Consider the following 17,146-nt stretch of genomic DNA (forward strand, 5'->3'; position numbering starts at 1 on the left):
CACTTGTTTTCATCTGCCACTCTCTCTCCTCCCCGGTATCCCATTACCCTCACTGCTCGCTGTTAAACTGGCATGTGGTCAGGAATTATAAGTGAGTGGAGGTTGTATGTCCAACTCAGAAAAAAAGAAGCAGCACATAAACATTGCTTGTACTAATACCGTCCAACTACTAGGGGTGGGAAAATAAATGTATTCACCTTTTTTTTATGATTTTGAATTTTTTTTTTTAATGCCAGAATCGATATGATTGCTTCATTTGAGTCAATGCGGAGGTAGAAGGAAGTTACCGCTTTTATTGTTGTAGTCTGAGTAACGTGACGTCATATTCGTTCTGTATCCGTCAACCAAAACAAACTGCAGTCGGCCGCAGTGAGCGGAAAATGGCGGTTCCACATGGATACGACCTGCACCCTCACATTTTAAATCCAAAGAGGTAAACACTGCACATACAGTAAAGTATGGAAACACTTTGGGGTTCAAACATTGTCAGGAAAAGCAGAGCTAGACGTCACGGCTAAAGCTGCATGCTAACTCTGTCATGGACAGGAAATGTTAACGTATTTTCAGTAACGTGCGGTCAAGCCAGCCGTCACTCTCATCCTTGTGGTCAAATCAGCCTATAGAGTGGAAGTATATACGTGTAACTACATCTGGCTTTCAAAATAAGGTATTAACAAAGGAACTTTATATACAAAATACCTATCTGGAAAGAAGACTGATTTGGATTATGTTCATCAGAAGTATAAAACATTACATGTCCTTTTATAAATTAAAAAGAAAATACCACTAATTTGTGAGGGAAATGTCTTTTTTATTTGTTTTTTGAGTTGCTGGAAAAAATGAATAATGCCTGACAATGACTGATATATGTGACTTCAGGACATCTCTGACTACATACTTGCTGAAAATCAAACATTGTTACTGTATTAATTTAGATATTTTCCAAAGTAAAAGTCCCTAGAACAGTATGATTCAACTTTTTACCATGGTCTAGTGTTAAAAAAGTTATAAAAAGTCACCAAAAATCATAATATCGAATCGCAATACTTAAAAATCGCAGTACATATCGAATCAGCACCCAAGTATTGTGATAGTATTGAATCGGGAGACATGTGTATCGTCCCCTACCAACTACATGAGACAATTTATCATCTCTCGCTATGATGTTGTTGTTCTTTGCCAGACTCCTTTCTCCTTCTGCCGTCACGTATCTATCTCTCTCTACAAGCACCCTTCCTTTCGTCCTCAGCCCCCTTTGTCCCCACGTCCCCATTGTTCTCTCGGCATGCCCCCTGTTCCCATCTTGGCTGAGAGACTTCCTCCATACATGCCCCCCCATGTCTCGGTAATGAACCCACGGCTCTTCATCTCTCCTTTCGTCTTCCCCCTGCGTGTTGGACATGACAGATGACTGGGGACCTCCAGAGGTTCGCTCCCCAGGGCTCTTGATAAAGGCGGCTCCGACCACGAGATGATCAATCAATCAGTTTGCACCGCGGGCGCCCGATCAGCCAATTAATCAATCTCCGAGCCAGCAGATGTTGTTGCCGTCCCTCAGCGAAAGGAGCTGGCAGTGGAGTGGTGGAGGTGGTGTCTCCAACAAAGGCCGAGGGGCTTGAAGTGTCTCGGAGTAGAAAGGAAAGTGATTTTTCATGTTTCTACCAGGACTTCAACCTTTTATGGGCTCACGAGTACCATTTGTTTTCGTTGGACGATCTTTTCTCGTCTAGCTTTATTCCCTGCTTCTCAATCCTGAGAACATCTTAAAGGAACCGTGGTCCTAGTTATCTTCGAGAAGCTTATGATTACTATAAACCTCACTGTTTATATCCCAAAACTACCCATTTGGGAGTAGTGCAAAAAGAGATGTGAGTGGGTTGACACGGCTGTCTCAGCATCATTAAGGCCAGCTGGTTCAGATCAAGCCCTCTGTTGACCCCTGTTCACAGTCAATGAGCTACAGACTCCACAAGGACACTTCATTTTAATGTGCCCTTAAACAGCCAGTAGTTAAGATACACACACAAACATTGAGACACCCACACTCACCACCTACACCTCTTGGCCTTTAGTCCCTGTCCTGGCCCCTCGGTCCCTGTCCTGGTCAGGTCAGCCCTTTGACCCAGCAGGTCATTGCATCATTACTCACTGTGCTAAGAGATCCCCCCCCAGGGAGGGTCATTCTGTCTGTAGCCTGTGGCTTCCATGTGTTTTTCTACCAGGATAATCCACGCTTCAGTCATTGGTTAGTCAAAGTCAAGTTACAGAAGTTTCCAAACATATAAATGTAAAGTAAGAACATACTAGGGTTGGCAAAAACAGGTTTTTCCGTTAGCTAAAATTACTTTTAAAAAGTGACTTTGGTTGTTTGATTCATGCTACAATTAGGGCTGACACGGCCAAAGTCTTCTATCATGATAAAGTTCATTTCATATCTCAATAACAATATATATCACTATAAAGCATGTTGTCTGGTAAATCAATAAATAAATAGTCTATATGAAAGCACATTTTTGTATACTCCTGTTTGAATTAAATTCTTAATTAAATTAGTATTTTTTTATTTAATTAAGAACTTCAAAATCAACAGTTTTAAGTGAAATTATAGAGAAAAAATTAATAAATATTTCCACCTATACACTGACTATATTCACATGCGTGCACACAAATACTATTAAGTAATTAGAGTAAGACAATAGTTTGATTTAACTGAGTTTGATCAGATTTTCTGAGAAATTGGAGTTTATATGTGCTTATTATCAATTTAGGCAACGTAATTGTGTATCATGATATCTCGATATATCATTTCATCACGATACGATTCCATTGAAAGACAATAAATTATTATATTGAATTATCACCCAGCCCTAGCTTCAGTCAGATGCAAACACATGAGAGGTAACTAATTTATTGTTTTGATGATCTTCCACTTTGCTGCTCCGTCAGATATTGTATGCCAACGAACACCTGGTAAGCAGCACACAGCTGTTGTTGCTGGCGTATATACACTGGATTCCTTTCAGAATTTTTCCGCAGCATAAGCAAACGTCACTAGTCACGCCACATACCCAGTATGGAAAAGGACAAAACAATGTATGCAAAAAATAGCCTAATCCTTACAGCGTAGTAGCTAGAAGGTAATTGCTCCAGTCAGATCGTCTTAGCAACAGCCAGCTTGTTCTCAATGATTAATGATACCACTGCTCCTTTTGACTTTATTGTGACCATTCCCAGCTCAGCTGACATAAATCCCTGTGAAGAGGTGCCCAGGATGCTTCATTATTATGTTGTGACAGGGCGGCCCATGCTGTCAAGTTTATTTCGGGGCGTCCTTGTGGCCCAGCGGTGTAAGACGTCTGTAACCGATTCTAAATCGTCAGCAGCCTTTGTTGCAAGTCAAAGTCCTGCACTTTCTCCCCATGTTTCCTGTTACTCGCTAACAGTGAACTGTCAAACAAAAGCCAACTCAACTGACCTCCTAGGGGTTTATTTAGTTTCTTTGGAGAAAGTCACACAGCAAACTAAACCTCATCCATCACATCAATTGGTACTATAATTAGAAGAAAAAGAAAACATCCGACACATAAGCATTATTTTGAAAATGGTTGTCACGACCAGAAGATCAGAAGGTGTCATGCATAACGCAAATGCTTTTTAACGCCCCTAATTTCTTCAACGCATTAATGCAACCAATCTTTCAGAGGTTGTAGCTGGCTCAGTTTTAAAGGTAGAGTGAAGATACTGGCATCATATGAAACTAGAAAAACTAAAGAATCCTTAAGGCTTATTTTTTACATGACATTTTTTACTTGACAAATCTCCCTTTAAGGTACATTTTGAACAGATAAAAAAATGTGATATTAATTTGCGATTAATCTCAATTAATCATGGACAATCATGCGATTAATTGCGATTAAATATTTGACTGACAGCCCTAATAAATAGCCGTATGTCGTTGGATATTGTTTGACTTGGGTGGACTGCTTCCAACAGTTTTTCTAACTTTCCAAAAACCAACAATAAAACAAGTATATCACCTTTATGCAGCGATTGGCCCGTTGTGTGGAGGTGAAAAAGTGGGCAGGATTTGAACTTCTCTCAAGCTGTGTTTTTTCATTCTGTTATTCAACTACTTCAGTCAGTTTGCAGTTGCAACAATGAATGCCTCTGAGGAGAGACTGTCCAAAGGTGTTCGCATTTTCCCCTCTCTGTGATGGCACGCTGTTTTTTTGCTGCCTTAAAGTGTGGCTGTTCTGAACACCTAATAACACATTTTGCCTTCAGACTAGTTATACTTTTGTTTCCAGCCCTTAAAAAAACACGACAGAGGCCTCAGCTTATTTGGTGTGCATTTGGTTTTAAATGTCATCACACTCAAAACACACTTAAAATGAACTGAACTGAAGGAGAAAGGTGAATCAAACCAAACAGAATAGCTATGACATAACCAAAGATATGGGCAGTGCGGGCGGGTGGTTAAGTAAATGGCAATTTTTAAGAGATGGCCGACTTAAATATATTAAGGCATGTCTTTCACATATATATACAATCAAGTATTACTTTTTGATAATTGTGCAAAACGTATAATCATTTAGATTAATTTCAAATACAGCACTTTTGATAACAATCTGGCACAGTAGCTCAACTGAGAGAACATTTTAACGCCCTGTAGCAGGCTTGTTAGTAATTAAAAGTTACCAGTATGCGTGAGAAAAAGTTTCTGACAGTGTGTTTGTCCTTTAGTGTTGTCAGTCAAGGTTAAGCCCATTAACTGACCACACTATATCTGACGTGATTGCATCGCCCATTACCCTACCACCTCCCGCGGAGACTAATAGCTAGCCGTGAACCCTAAGTGTTATTACAGCTCAGTAAAAACCCCATGATGCTAATTGCCAGCCAAAGTGAACGGTTTCCTATGGAGTTTTTACAGCTATACTGCTACCGGGACTTATGTTTTATTAGTGACTCTAAGGGTAATGCGTAACACTGCCAGTAAAGGTCTGCGTTAGGTTATATCATTTTACACTCCATCTCTTAGATTTGATCTGCCAGTGATAGCTTTTTAAAGATAGAGTTGCAACGGTTTTAGAAGGCAGTTACAGGATGTGCCAAGATTTCTGGAAGGGATGTGTGTCTGAAACAGTTTTGAGTGTGTGTATGTAAAAGATGTCAAACCCCTCTTTTAAAATATTCTCCTATCTCCTTGATATGACGGCTCTCCCTACAACTGTCAAAAAAAAAACAATTCTTCCAACTATCTTGTCATCCATATTCCATCCACACATTGACCCATCGCTCTCCCTCTCTTTCATCTCCTCTACCCCATGAACTACCTCCTCCCGTCCCTCCATCCATCTCTAACCTCCCACATGCCTCCTACACCTCCGCCGTGCCAATTAACACCGGAGCACGGTCACATTGCGCCGCCCTCTGACCCCCCCATCCCTGCCTGTCGGAGCACGCAGGACCCGAGGCCCGCTGCTTCAGTATTAGTTTGTCACAGGGCCCTGTCGCGCAGGTCCGTGATAGATGGGCCCCGGCGAGCAGCTCTGACCCACCGCGCCGCAGCACTCACTCGGGCCAGCGTGAGGGAGCATTGATTATGATGCTACTCGTGACAGGGGTGAATCAGGGCCGAGCTGACGGCGGCAGGGGGAAGACAAAAGAGGGCCGAGGTTATGGATGAGGCGCCGTTAGTTAATGTGATGAGATTTGATTTGTGCTCTATCGATCACGGCATCTCGCAAGATCATTTTCATCTAGCATGATTTATAAGCATGTAGTAGGCGTACACAGCGTAGCAGTGAATCACCTCATTGTTACAATACAGAGGTCTCCATCACTGAGGTGTGAAATGAAAAATCTAATATGTACAGAATTGCTAATAGCCATAATCAGATTTTTTTTTTTTCTTATAGGGAGAAATTGCTTTTTTTTTTATTTGAAACATCGTGATGCGTAGCGTAAATGTATGCCGCCGGCAATTAGTATTGTAAACGTGTCATAAATTGAATTTCATCGTAAGAAGATCCACTTGTTTCAGTCAATGGTTCTCAACCTGGGGGCGTTGCAATGTACAGTATGCGCATGTAACAAGATGATGGGTGGGATGAAGATAATCAAAAACATATTTCTCCCACACAAGATGATTTTTTTTTCAGATTTGTCTGTAATAAAGTAATGTACTTTTTCTTATATTAAAAAAAAATATTATTCAAGTAAAACAATTTAAAAAGGGAAAATTACTTTGCTTATACTGCTCACAATTTATAAACATGTTAAGCTTGTGATGAGCTTGGACACAGGCCAGAAAGGCAGTGAACCATTGGTTAAAGTCTTTACACTGAACATGACAGCTGAATACTTAAGGCTGCTGGTTTTATATTATACTGTATAAAGGCCGTTACATATAGACAGTGTTTTTTCGTGCGATTAATTCACAAGTCAATATATTTTTAACAACTTTAACTATTGTTTTTGTCATGAGTACTTCCAAACAGAACATGAATATTACGCGGCGAAAAAGTGGCATATGTTTTTCGGAACGAGGGCGTTTTTTCCGAGCTTTTGCACTGTGAATAAAGGCATCAGCCAATCACGTGCAGAACGGGTTGAGTTGCGCCTATATTTATGAAACAACAACAACAGGAAGGCTCTGTCATCCGAACCAAGTAGGCAAACTTTATTACTCCTTTCAACCTTGACAATGGCAGCGCAGACCAGATCCACTCCTTCCTCTCTTGCCTTTCACAATAAAAGCCTTAGACACATAATATTCGCAGACGACAATTTCGCATTTTCGTGCCGTTTATTCGTCCCGGTGTGTGAAGGGCTAAAAATGGGATCAATTTCTAATTTCTAATTTTAACATTACAAGTCCTCCAAATTAAATAACATAATGCCTGCCCTCAAGAATGGCATATAGAAGTCCTTTCTGATGTGACGCCCCTGTTGGCTGCCTTACAAAAAAATCTGTTTTATGATGTGACAACAATATAGTTATGTTTTGGTTAGGTTTTGGCATAAAAACAACCTGGTTAGGGTTAGGAAAAGATCGTGGTTTGGGTTAAAATAAGTACTTAGTAAAGGTTGGGGGACCTTTGCTGTCATGGTTACAGCAAAAACCATGTGGTCACTATGGCTGTGTATTGGCAAGAATCTGGCGATGCGATACGTATCATGTGATACAGTGGTTGCAATTCGATATATTGCGATACTGTAAGCAAGGTGATATATTGCACAATACTCATGTGTATCGATATTTTTCTTCTGGTCATGGTTAAAAGAAATCAACATTGACTGTCGGTTGGAAATGCGAAACAAACAGCAGTCTCCCGTGACAAAGTCCACTGTTTTGGTGACCAGTCCATCCACCCCGACCTCGTCCCTACTTCCTCCTTTTCTCCTGTCATAAATCCTACGGCTGCTAAAGGGGCTTTGTCACTTGAACGTTAACATAATGTTGCTTTAGGACACTTGCTGAAAAGACTGTGGTTCATCTTGGGAGGACACTCTCTTTTAACGTGCTGTAGTGTTTATTTTATTGTGTTTTGTTTCTCCATTTTGCCTTGAAAAGTATACAGTATCTCTTCAAAAAGCAGAGCAGGGAAATATGCAAAGTAATTGTAGTGTTCCCTATATATGTTTTTTTTTTATAACAGGGAGTCCCATATGTAGCCTCACACAGTAGAAGTACATACTCACACATGCAGTTGCCCGAAGCCTGCTGAGCGCTGCAGGCAGGAGTTATTTTTATTTCCCTCCCTTGGAACGCTTTAAAAGAAAAAGAGCGAGCACTTAAAACAAAAAAAGAAGGTGTAAAAGAAAATGGAGTGTGTGCGAGCAAATCAGTGAGAGAACAGGAGGTGGGTGGGGAAGCCTGACGCAGCAAAATCCACCTGTTTTCATCCCTCTTCCATCCTCCTCTCCTGTCCTCCTACTCCTCCTCCTCCTCCTCCTCTTCCTCTTCTCCTCCTCCGCCCTCGCTCCCTGCTCAAACTGCGGCAGTCGGCTAATTAAAAAACATGGCTGTCCTTAATTATTCAGCGGCTCGCTAATTGATATTCACAGAGGCGTTCACCTCGCCTAAACGATCCGTTTAATCTGACCACCGCGGTCTCACCCTCAACTGCCTGTCACCCTCAGACATTACGCTACTGTACTTAACAAGAGACCAGAGGGAGATGGATACAGGAGGGGAGGGGGAGGGGGGGGTTATAAGTTTGCTGTTGATGTTAATGTGGTTTTCTGGGCTACTAACAGCAGCGTATATGGACTCTACAGCCGGATATTGTTTTAAGTATTTTTCTGGGCTATTTTTTTAATCTCCATGTCAGGGGTTGCTGCACAGGAAAATTAAACGGAGTACAACTGAATTAGAATTAGTAAATTAGCCTAAATTAATTACATCATCCTCTGAACTTTCAAAGTTTTGAAAGTTTTTGCTAATAAAATCAGCAAAACTCTTTTTCATTATGAGAATGATTGACAGTTATTTCTGACTTCCACTAAAAAAAATCAGCGGGCCTCCCGCAGGAAGTGATATATGAACACATTTTCTCGTATTTTGTTTGTATCCACGATTTGTTCTTATTTTGTTAGTACCTATTGATTTCGTGGATTCACCAATGTTTTGTTATTTTTGATGTTCTCTTCGATAAGAGGAAATTGTATGAGTGGTCAAGAGCACTCTTAACAAGATAAGAAAAAAAAACATCTTGTTTTCAGAGTCTTCAAATTGTTTGTCCAACCTAAGGACACAGTTTTAAATTTGAGCAACATAAAAAAACATACATTTTTTTTAGATTTTTTTATGTTATAAAATAATTATACTGATTGGATTAATACATTTGTGGGCTAAAAAAATACTGTTGGTCCATTGATCCTATTTAAGACTGTAGAAAACCCTTGGATGATATTGCATGGCTTACATACTGCTCTTTGATGCTTTTCAATTTTTCTGTAACGCCAGTACTGACGCTCTGGAAAATCACTATCTACCTTCTGAAGTTCTTCTTACAGCATTTTTTTGGTGGTATCTCTCCAATTCTTGGGCATGTGCCAAAGTATTTGCACACGGCACAACACCTGCCCTTATATAGTGTTTAGGGGGCGTTACCTATGCGAATACTAAACAATCACAGGCCTCCAATTTATGATTAAGTGGGATTCATCATTCAGCACACCTGGGTAAGAGCAGATTTGGATGGTTAAGAGCATTTGGTGCATCTGGAGTTGATTTCTCTTAACAGAAAATTAAGAGAAAACAGAGAAATTTGAAAGAAAAGTCTGGATTTCAAAGCTGGAAAGATGTAAGAGCTTCAGGTGTCCCCTTTATCTTCCACTTTTATCTTCCTGTCTGTACTTTGCGATCGTTTTCTCTCTTTAACTTCTATCTAAAGTTAAGGAGATGCACTTGGCCCGGGCTCCGTGTCCCCGTCTAACAGCCAGCTCTCCATTCTTGACACCTCCAATGATAAATCACCTTTTATTGTCCTCTTTGTCTCTTATCTCTCTGTTCTTTCCACTCAAGTTTTTCTCCATTTTCTTGTCTAATTCTGCCGTTCTCTTCCTCCTCCTCCTCCTCCTCCTCCACCCCCAACACTTACCCCGGCTCTCCTCCTCCTCCTCCACCCGTGACCGCCTCTTCATTAGGGGAACAAAAGGTGCACGGGCAGTGGTGAAGTCTGTCCCATTGTTTGGCCTTTAGTATGATTAGATTATCTTTAAAGTCTGCTGAATGGGGTTAATCAGTCGGAAGTAATCCTGACTCAGTGTGTGTGTGTGTGTGACTGGGCCTGTGTGTGTCGTCAACCTGCTCGCATGGAAATTGAACACATGCACGGCTTGCATGTATGCATGGACTCACGCATAGACCCGCACAAAAGTGAGCTAAAAAAAAGAAAATCCCTGGGCACACATTTCTGTCACAACCTCTCCTCTTTTAATGACCCCTTTAGTCTCGCCTTCAGCACACATTTATCTCCCCACCCGCTCTCTGTGGGTACAGCTGCTCCGGCTGGTATGTATGTGTGTGTGTGTGTGCATTTCAGATCAGTGTCTGAGCCGTTGTTTGTGTCTGTGTGCATCTTTTGTCTCTCTCTCTCTCTCTCTCTGCTAAAGTCGCCACCTATCAGCATAACATTGAGCTTGGACACACTTGTGACAGTACACAACCCCCCTGCTAGTCCTCTCCTCTGTGTTTCCCATCATCCCTCTCCTCTTCCTCTCAAATTGAGCTGTTGATGGGAGACAGTTTTTTGGCACCTCGTCCCAACAGTTTCTCAAAAACTTTGCCAATCTATCCCAGAAGCCCTGATTGCACGCTTGGAATCGATGGCACATTTTAAGGTCATGATGGTGCTGCTTCTAGTGTACTTCCAGCATACTTTTAAGGGTGCACTTCAGGGTACATTCACCCCAAACTATCATTTAAGTTCAGCTTGATTCCATCAAGGTCATGCAGCTTTAGCTTTTTGTATCACACTGGCCACACAATAGCACTTGAGACATGTAAGGAGACACAATTGCCTGACCTCAACAGTGCGGCTGGTTAATGTTAGGTTGTGCTGAGGACAGCGGAGACGGCGGCGACTTGGTCATGGTGTTGCTTTACTGAGTGTTGTCAGGAATGTGATAAAGTGGTGCAGTGGAGTGTTTTTTCCCCTCTATATCTGGGTCTGGAGATGACATAATGTCACTGGGTGTGTGTGTGTATGTGCAGGTGTTTGCGTTTTAGCGGGTAAGCTTGGAGCATCCCCTTGACTTTGAAACTCCCCCCCCCCCCCACTCGTCTCATGCGAGCGCAGCCCCCTCGGTGACACTCCTTACCACTCCTCATCACAATGCATGGAGCACGCAGCTCCGCCTGCAGTCGCCAAACACAGATGGTTATCAGTGTAGTAGAGATTGGATGGGGTAATGCAATTTTTTTTTTTTTCTCCTTACATTCTATTTTCTTCATACGCTCTATGTCTCCTTCAGCATCCCATAGTGCTTAAAGCAAAGGCTTCAAAATGCTTTTTCCGCGTGGCTGCTTTGCATAGGACAGTCCTCTGCCATATGGTGGCGTGTCTTTGAGTTTTAATCTAACTGTGCAATGTATCCTCATACAACTGTTCGTATCTTGTCTTACGAAAAGTTATTCCTCATTTTTCATGCATTTTCCTATGAATGTCCAGCAGTGTCAATTTTCGCTGGTTACATGCATACAGTCTTTTCAAAATAAACATCCGTCTTCACAGGAAACAACTTGGTGAGGTTTAGGAAAAGATTGACTTGATTAGGTTTAGACAACAAAACTACTTGGTTAGGTTTAGGCAACAAATTTACTTAGTTAGGTTTAGGCAACAAAACTACTGAATTAGGTTTATGAAAAGATCCACTTGGTTACATTTAGGCAACAAAAGTACTTAGTTAGGTTTATGAAAAGATCAACTTTGTTAGGTTTAGGCAACAAAACTACTTAGTTAGGTTTAGAAAAGATTGATTTGGTTAGGTTAAGACAACCAAACTACTTAGTTAGGTTTATGAAAAGATTGACTTGATTAGGTTTAGACAAAAAAACTACTTTGTTAGGTTTAGGCAACAAATCTACTTAGTTAGGTTTAGGAAAAGATCGACGTGGTTAGGTTTAGGCAACAAATCTACTTAGTTAGGTTTAGGCGACAAAACTACTGAATTAGGTTTATGAAAAGATCAACTTTGTTAGGTTTAGGCAACAAAACTACTTAGTGAGGTTTAGGAAAAGATCACGGAAGTGGCGTAATTTAAGTACAGAAGTATTAGTATTAGTATAGTGCTAAGGATTACAGTGCATTACTTTTCATACAAACAGTGTATAAGAACAGCCTGAACTGTGCATGTGTGCATACAAACATAGCTAATGGTCATATACCATACATGTATTTGTGTATGCACTGGTGTGTGTGTATATGCCAGTGTAAGAATAGATAGAGAGGATGAAGTGTGAGTATTCAAGCAGAACAGCGTGGTAGCCAGTCACCCCTAGCCTCTGAATACTAAACCTTTCCAAATGTCACTTTGAAGAAGTTCATGGATGAATCAGTGCCTCTTTACACTCTCTCCTCTCCTCTCTCTTGTTTCCTTCCAATGCTTCCCTTATTCAGGAGATTGGACGGAAGGTAAGTCTTGAGGTCTTTACCTTCTCTCCCAGACTCTCCAGTTCTCTCTCACTGTTTCTGCATGATAGATTTCTTTTTTTTTTCTTCCCTTCCAGCTTCTTTGACATGTTACATTTTTCTTTCCACCAGATATTTCAGCTGCTCCATATTTTGATGATCCCTTTTTTTACGGCTTTCTTACTCCAGATGCTTTGTAGAATTATAGATGAGACGACGATTATTTTCTGATCTTATTTGCAAAAAGGGAGCGAAAAAAAGCTTTTGGTTGGGTCCCAAAGTTCGCCGTGACTATGAATAACGCAGCTCTATATCTTGTTTAAAGGTTCTCCACCTCTTCTTTTTATATACTTTTTATACACTCTTTTTTTAGAATACGCCATATGTTTTTCCTCTAATTAAAACCTAGTTTGCTTTATATAAGTCCCAATTCCACCAGTCTATAAATCCCATTTTATCATTGTTATCATCCATAGTCCTCAATATACCCATAGACTTTGACACAGAGGCATAGGCGGTATAGGCGAATGCTAGGGGTGCCATGCATCCAAAGGGGCCAGGTACCAGAGGTACCTCCACAGTTAGAAATATGTCTGTAAAGAAAGTAAAAACTTGATCACAATTAGTACAATTTTAATTTCCATTTAGATTTGAGTCACTGACCCTGTATGCTAGTGTGAAGGTCTGCTTTTTCCTCTCTGGAAGCTGATACATCCAGGTCTTATCTGTCCTGTATATCACCCGGAGAGTCAGCCGTACGTTTAGTGAAGGTCACAGTAGAGGGGAGGACATTGGAGATTGGTAGTGCTGGGTAGATATATATAAACGCCAGACCATGGTGCTCGTTCGCATTGAGAACTGATGTTATCCTCTTGGCCTGATAGCGGTTTGGGCTGAAGATTGAACACAAGAGGACAAAGAAGCACATACAATACATGCCAAGGCATCATCAGTCTCACACACATGGACACACAGGTGTATTTTCTACATGTCAAAGGAACACATACATGCAAAGCTCGTCTATACCTCTCTGGGTGTATGCACATGCTGCACACATCATCAAACATTAGATTATAAAGATCTATATGTGCCTATAAACAGAAGGCCTGTGTCTGTGTTGTGCTATAATGTGTCTCTTTGTACATACTTGTCTGAGTCGTCATTATTAGCCTCTCTCGTGCACATGTATGTGTGCATTTTGTGATTGGTTAGATTAAGTTGGCAATGCTCCACTGAGCACATAAGTGATGGTTTTTCTTCTCTTCTGTGTGTGTGCTTGTGTGTCTGCTGCATGTGGTACACATGAATGTGTGTGTGTGTGTGTGTGTTTAGGCCAAGCAGCTGGGTGCCAGAGAAGCAGACCTAAACAAGCAGGATGCTTTCTACAGAGAGCAGGTGGCCCGGCTGGAGGAGAGGGTAAGAAACAGTTTGCACCATACACCAACCTGAAAAAAATGCCTTTATATGGACATAAGTTATATTAATGTATAACCCAACTCAGAAAACTTAGGCTCTACCAGTTACTACAGAAAATAAAGTGATGATATCTGAATCATCTTATGATAATGGTTTAGTTAGTCATGGTGTAGCTTTTATAACCCCTCACAGAGCTCAATTATTATTAATGTAAGTATGTTCTTGTAGAAACCCAAAATACAAGTATGCACCCAAAATGAAGCAGCATAGGCCCTCTGTAACATCGGGAATGCAGACACCAACACAATTTTAGATGTCCCCCCATCCCCCTTGTTAGCAAAATGACCAAAATGCATCCCCCTTCTTAACCTATCATCAACCCCTCTCCATCCCTGACCCCTAGTAGCAGAGAGGGTGCAGAGGGCAGAGGGGTTGTTTGGTTGACTATGTTAGTCTAGTCTAGTCTGCCTGACTCCTTTGATCCTTTATCTGACTGAAGTTTGTGTACTGAAGTTAGAATCTATGTTCCCGACCATGGCTCTTAAATATCAATAGCCTCCCTCGGGCACGTGGTCGCCGGAGCTGATCGTGGCCACTCTAGACGATGCTTGCGATTCCACCAGACACGCCATAGCACGTTTCAGAAGCGTCTGTGCCCACTGTGCTGTGTATTGATAAATCCATGACGCTGTCCGTGGTGCTGAAGTAGCAGACAAACTTGTAGTTGCAACTTTTTCTTTGAGTCCCGCTGAGGGGGCCAAACCAAAGCACAACTAACGAGAATATCCCAAGGTGTTGGAAAAACAGTTTCCAAAGGTGAAGCGAAAGATAACTTTCCATTTCACAACAGAAGATGAAGTAAAAAGTAAATGCTGCATTATACAGTCACCAAGCCATTACTATTTTCAAGAGTGTACATCATGCACTGCTGCTCTACTTTTTGCCTGGGGGAAAAGTTTTCCTAACATACCTCTATTAATGTATAATGCACTTCATCGAATCACAGCGGTGCACACAGAAACACATAAACAAGCGCGCACAGATTAATGCACACAATTCAGCTGGCATACACAGTGGGCTCGGTCACCACTGGGCTCAGCCAAAGTACAGTCACATTTATGCTTTTTCTTCATCGCTCTGCCCCACTGTTTTTGTTATCATCCCTCAACTTAAACTCTGCATGCTTTCCCCAGTATGGTGTTCATCTCTCTCTTTCTCGTTCTCTGCCTCTCTCCAGTTGTCTCTCTATTGCTCTTTTTTTCTTTTAATTTCCACCTCTCTTCCCTCCGCCTGAAGGATAAAAGGTTACATCTCATTCATCCCTGTGTGTGTCCTCCTGTCCCTGAAAATGACGCTACCCTGATGGTCCTTGTCAAACCAGCTTCCTATGGAGGGGGACAGAGGTCAGCTGCCGTGCTTAGCCCGCTTCAAATGGCAGCTCCATGCTGGTCCCAGAGAGAGATGCCTGCAAGGCATAAAACCAGGGTCAAATGCCCCGTTAAAGTGCGTTAAAAAAAGGACGCCCTCATGCTGCTCTCAAATCACAAGTGTATCTTAGGGAGGATACAATGCCACGTTTAATGTGCTTAAAATGACGCCTTCATGCTGGGAAGGAGTTTTGTCCCCGTTGGAAGGTGCAAAAAGTCAAATGCTCTCTATAGTGGACTCAAAATTGAAATTTCACACCGTTGTGAAGTCAAATATTCACTGAGGAAGAGGGAGGCGCTCACATAGTCTTGTTCTTAGAAGTTCATATGAATACAAAGATGGCAAAATATCACAAACTCAGGGGAGACATTGTCCTCAAAAGGACCTCAATGTCAAATGATTTTTGTCTTCATCCAAATGGTTCAAATGTGATTTCTTGGTGAAACAATGGTGTCTTATGTAGGGATGTCACGAGAACCGATGCGTGGGTACCAAGTCGATGCCAAAATTTTGAAACCATGACGGTACTTGTTCTTCTACAGTACCGTAGGTACCATAGGTACCATCAGGGCTCGAGACTGACGGCGCTGTCATCCCGGGAACAATAGAAAATGTGTTTGTGACGCGGTAAACTCACTATCGACGCGTCCAGGGGACACACCCAATTTCTCCATGGTAATGCCAAATTGTGAATAACAAATCTGTGAAACCGGCAGGATGAGAGCTAGTTAACGATAGCTGTTAGCTTCGTGCAGGACTGTGCTGCTCACCGACTGCTAACGCTAACCAGCTCTCATCCTGCCGAATTCAACACAGGGAGGTACCATTATGATGTGTTCAAGTTCTATTCAGTAAAAATGAGCGAAGGTAAATTCCAACATGGAAAACTTGAATAATTACCGTTGTTTGAAGGAGGTATTTTCACAGCAATATAAAATAGATAATAGAGAGAGAATTATGACCTATATAACTTTTGTTTTTTATGTTTTTTACCGTGGTATTGAGAATTGTGGAATTTCACTGACATTGGTATCGACTACTAAATTTCTGGTATTGTGACATCCGTAGTTTTATGTTGTGCATGCTTACCCCTGCATGTGCTCACATCATTATTACAGAAATTGGTTTAAATATACGTTTATTTTTGGCCATTTCTTAATGATTCCTCGGCCGATTAAACAAGCAGCACAGATCTAATAATTCACTGTTTCAGTCATCAGGCTTGTTTAATATTTTGTTTGTGTGGATTTGTTAGTTTCCATTAAGCACAAGACAGTTCTCCCTTTGGGTCAATAAAGCAAATTTTCCTTCACTTCACTGAGGATGAATTCTTAAGCCAAGCCAGTGGGTATCGAGTGGTAGTGGACTTGTGTCAGTAATTGGAAGTGCATCGGTCTGTACAATTCTGGTTGGGTAGTGGAGAGGAGAGAACACCATTTGCTGACGTCAAGGCAAGGTGTGAATTAAGTGATGGATCATTTGCAAAAGAAAACAGCAATACCTTTTTGAACTGACTTTCGTTTGCAGGTTGATGGCTTGGCAAAACATTTTAAAATAATATAAGATGCAGGCATGCTCTCTTGTTGCACTTGAACGTCACAGATCCGCCGTATAGCTGAGCTTCTCTCTTTCAGCTCGTGTTGCATTATTACATCTTTGGACAGTGTAGCTCCACTGCGTCGCCCTATATAGAAGCAAATGCGAGTGCTGATGGTAGAAGCGATGAGTCCCAACTAACACAGGCATTATCGACTTCAGGCACCGGCCATCCATCAGTCATGCTGGCCACTGGTCAATATTCCTTAGATCAAAGTGTCAACAAATCACCTTCACACCTCAGAGAGAGACAGAAGATTGAGAGAGGGGAAAGAGATACTGTATTGAAGACAGAAACTAGAGGAGGAAAAAAAGAGAAACTAGAGATTCAACACACGATAGAAAAAGAGAAAGGACAGCTGGAGACAAATTGGAATTAAAGAGATTCTACCTGAAGAGGTATCACAAGGAATTATGATAAAGTGACATTTGTGAGTGAATGGAGGATAAGAACAAAAAAAAAGAACAAAGTAAGAGAAAGAGACGGACGAGTGGTAAAAAGATAAAATGTCACTGAATGATAAAGAACAAGAGAGTAAAAGAAAAGGTTGAAAGAGCACTAC

At 41.3% G+C, this 17,146-nt stretch overlaps 1 protein-coding gene across 6 annotated transcripts in view; it reads left to right on the forward strand.

Moving 5' to 3' along the window:
* Window positions 1-17,146, forward strand: part of chchd3a (coiled-coil-helix-coiled-coil-helix domain containing 3a) — a 92,794-nt gene that overhangs the window by 43,261 nt on the left and 32,387 nt on the right. For 4 of the 6 annotated variants that reach the window (XM_037760674.1, XM_037760675.1, XM_037760679.1 and 1 more), the window contains exons 5-6: window positions 12,132-12,146; window positions 13,476-13,559. In XM_037760674.1, coding sequence (XP_037616602.1) covers window positions 12,132-12,146; window positions 13,476-13,559 — 99 coding nt within the window. The remainder of the gene's footprint in view (window positions 1-12,131; window positions 12,147-13,475; window positions 13,560-17,146) is intronic. The other 2 variants (XM_037760676.1, XM_037760678.1) reach the window with 1 other exon arrangement.

Source organism: Sebastes umbrosus, chromosome 23 (assembly GCF_015220745.1).
Source record: "Sebastes umbrosus isolate fSebUmb1 chromosome 23, fSebUmb1.pri, whole genome shotgun sequence".
In the NCBI taxonomy this organism is placed as follows: domain Eukaryota; kingdom Metazoa; phylum Chordata; class Actinopteri; order Perciformes; family Sebastidae; genus Sebastes; species Sebastes umbrosus.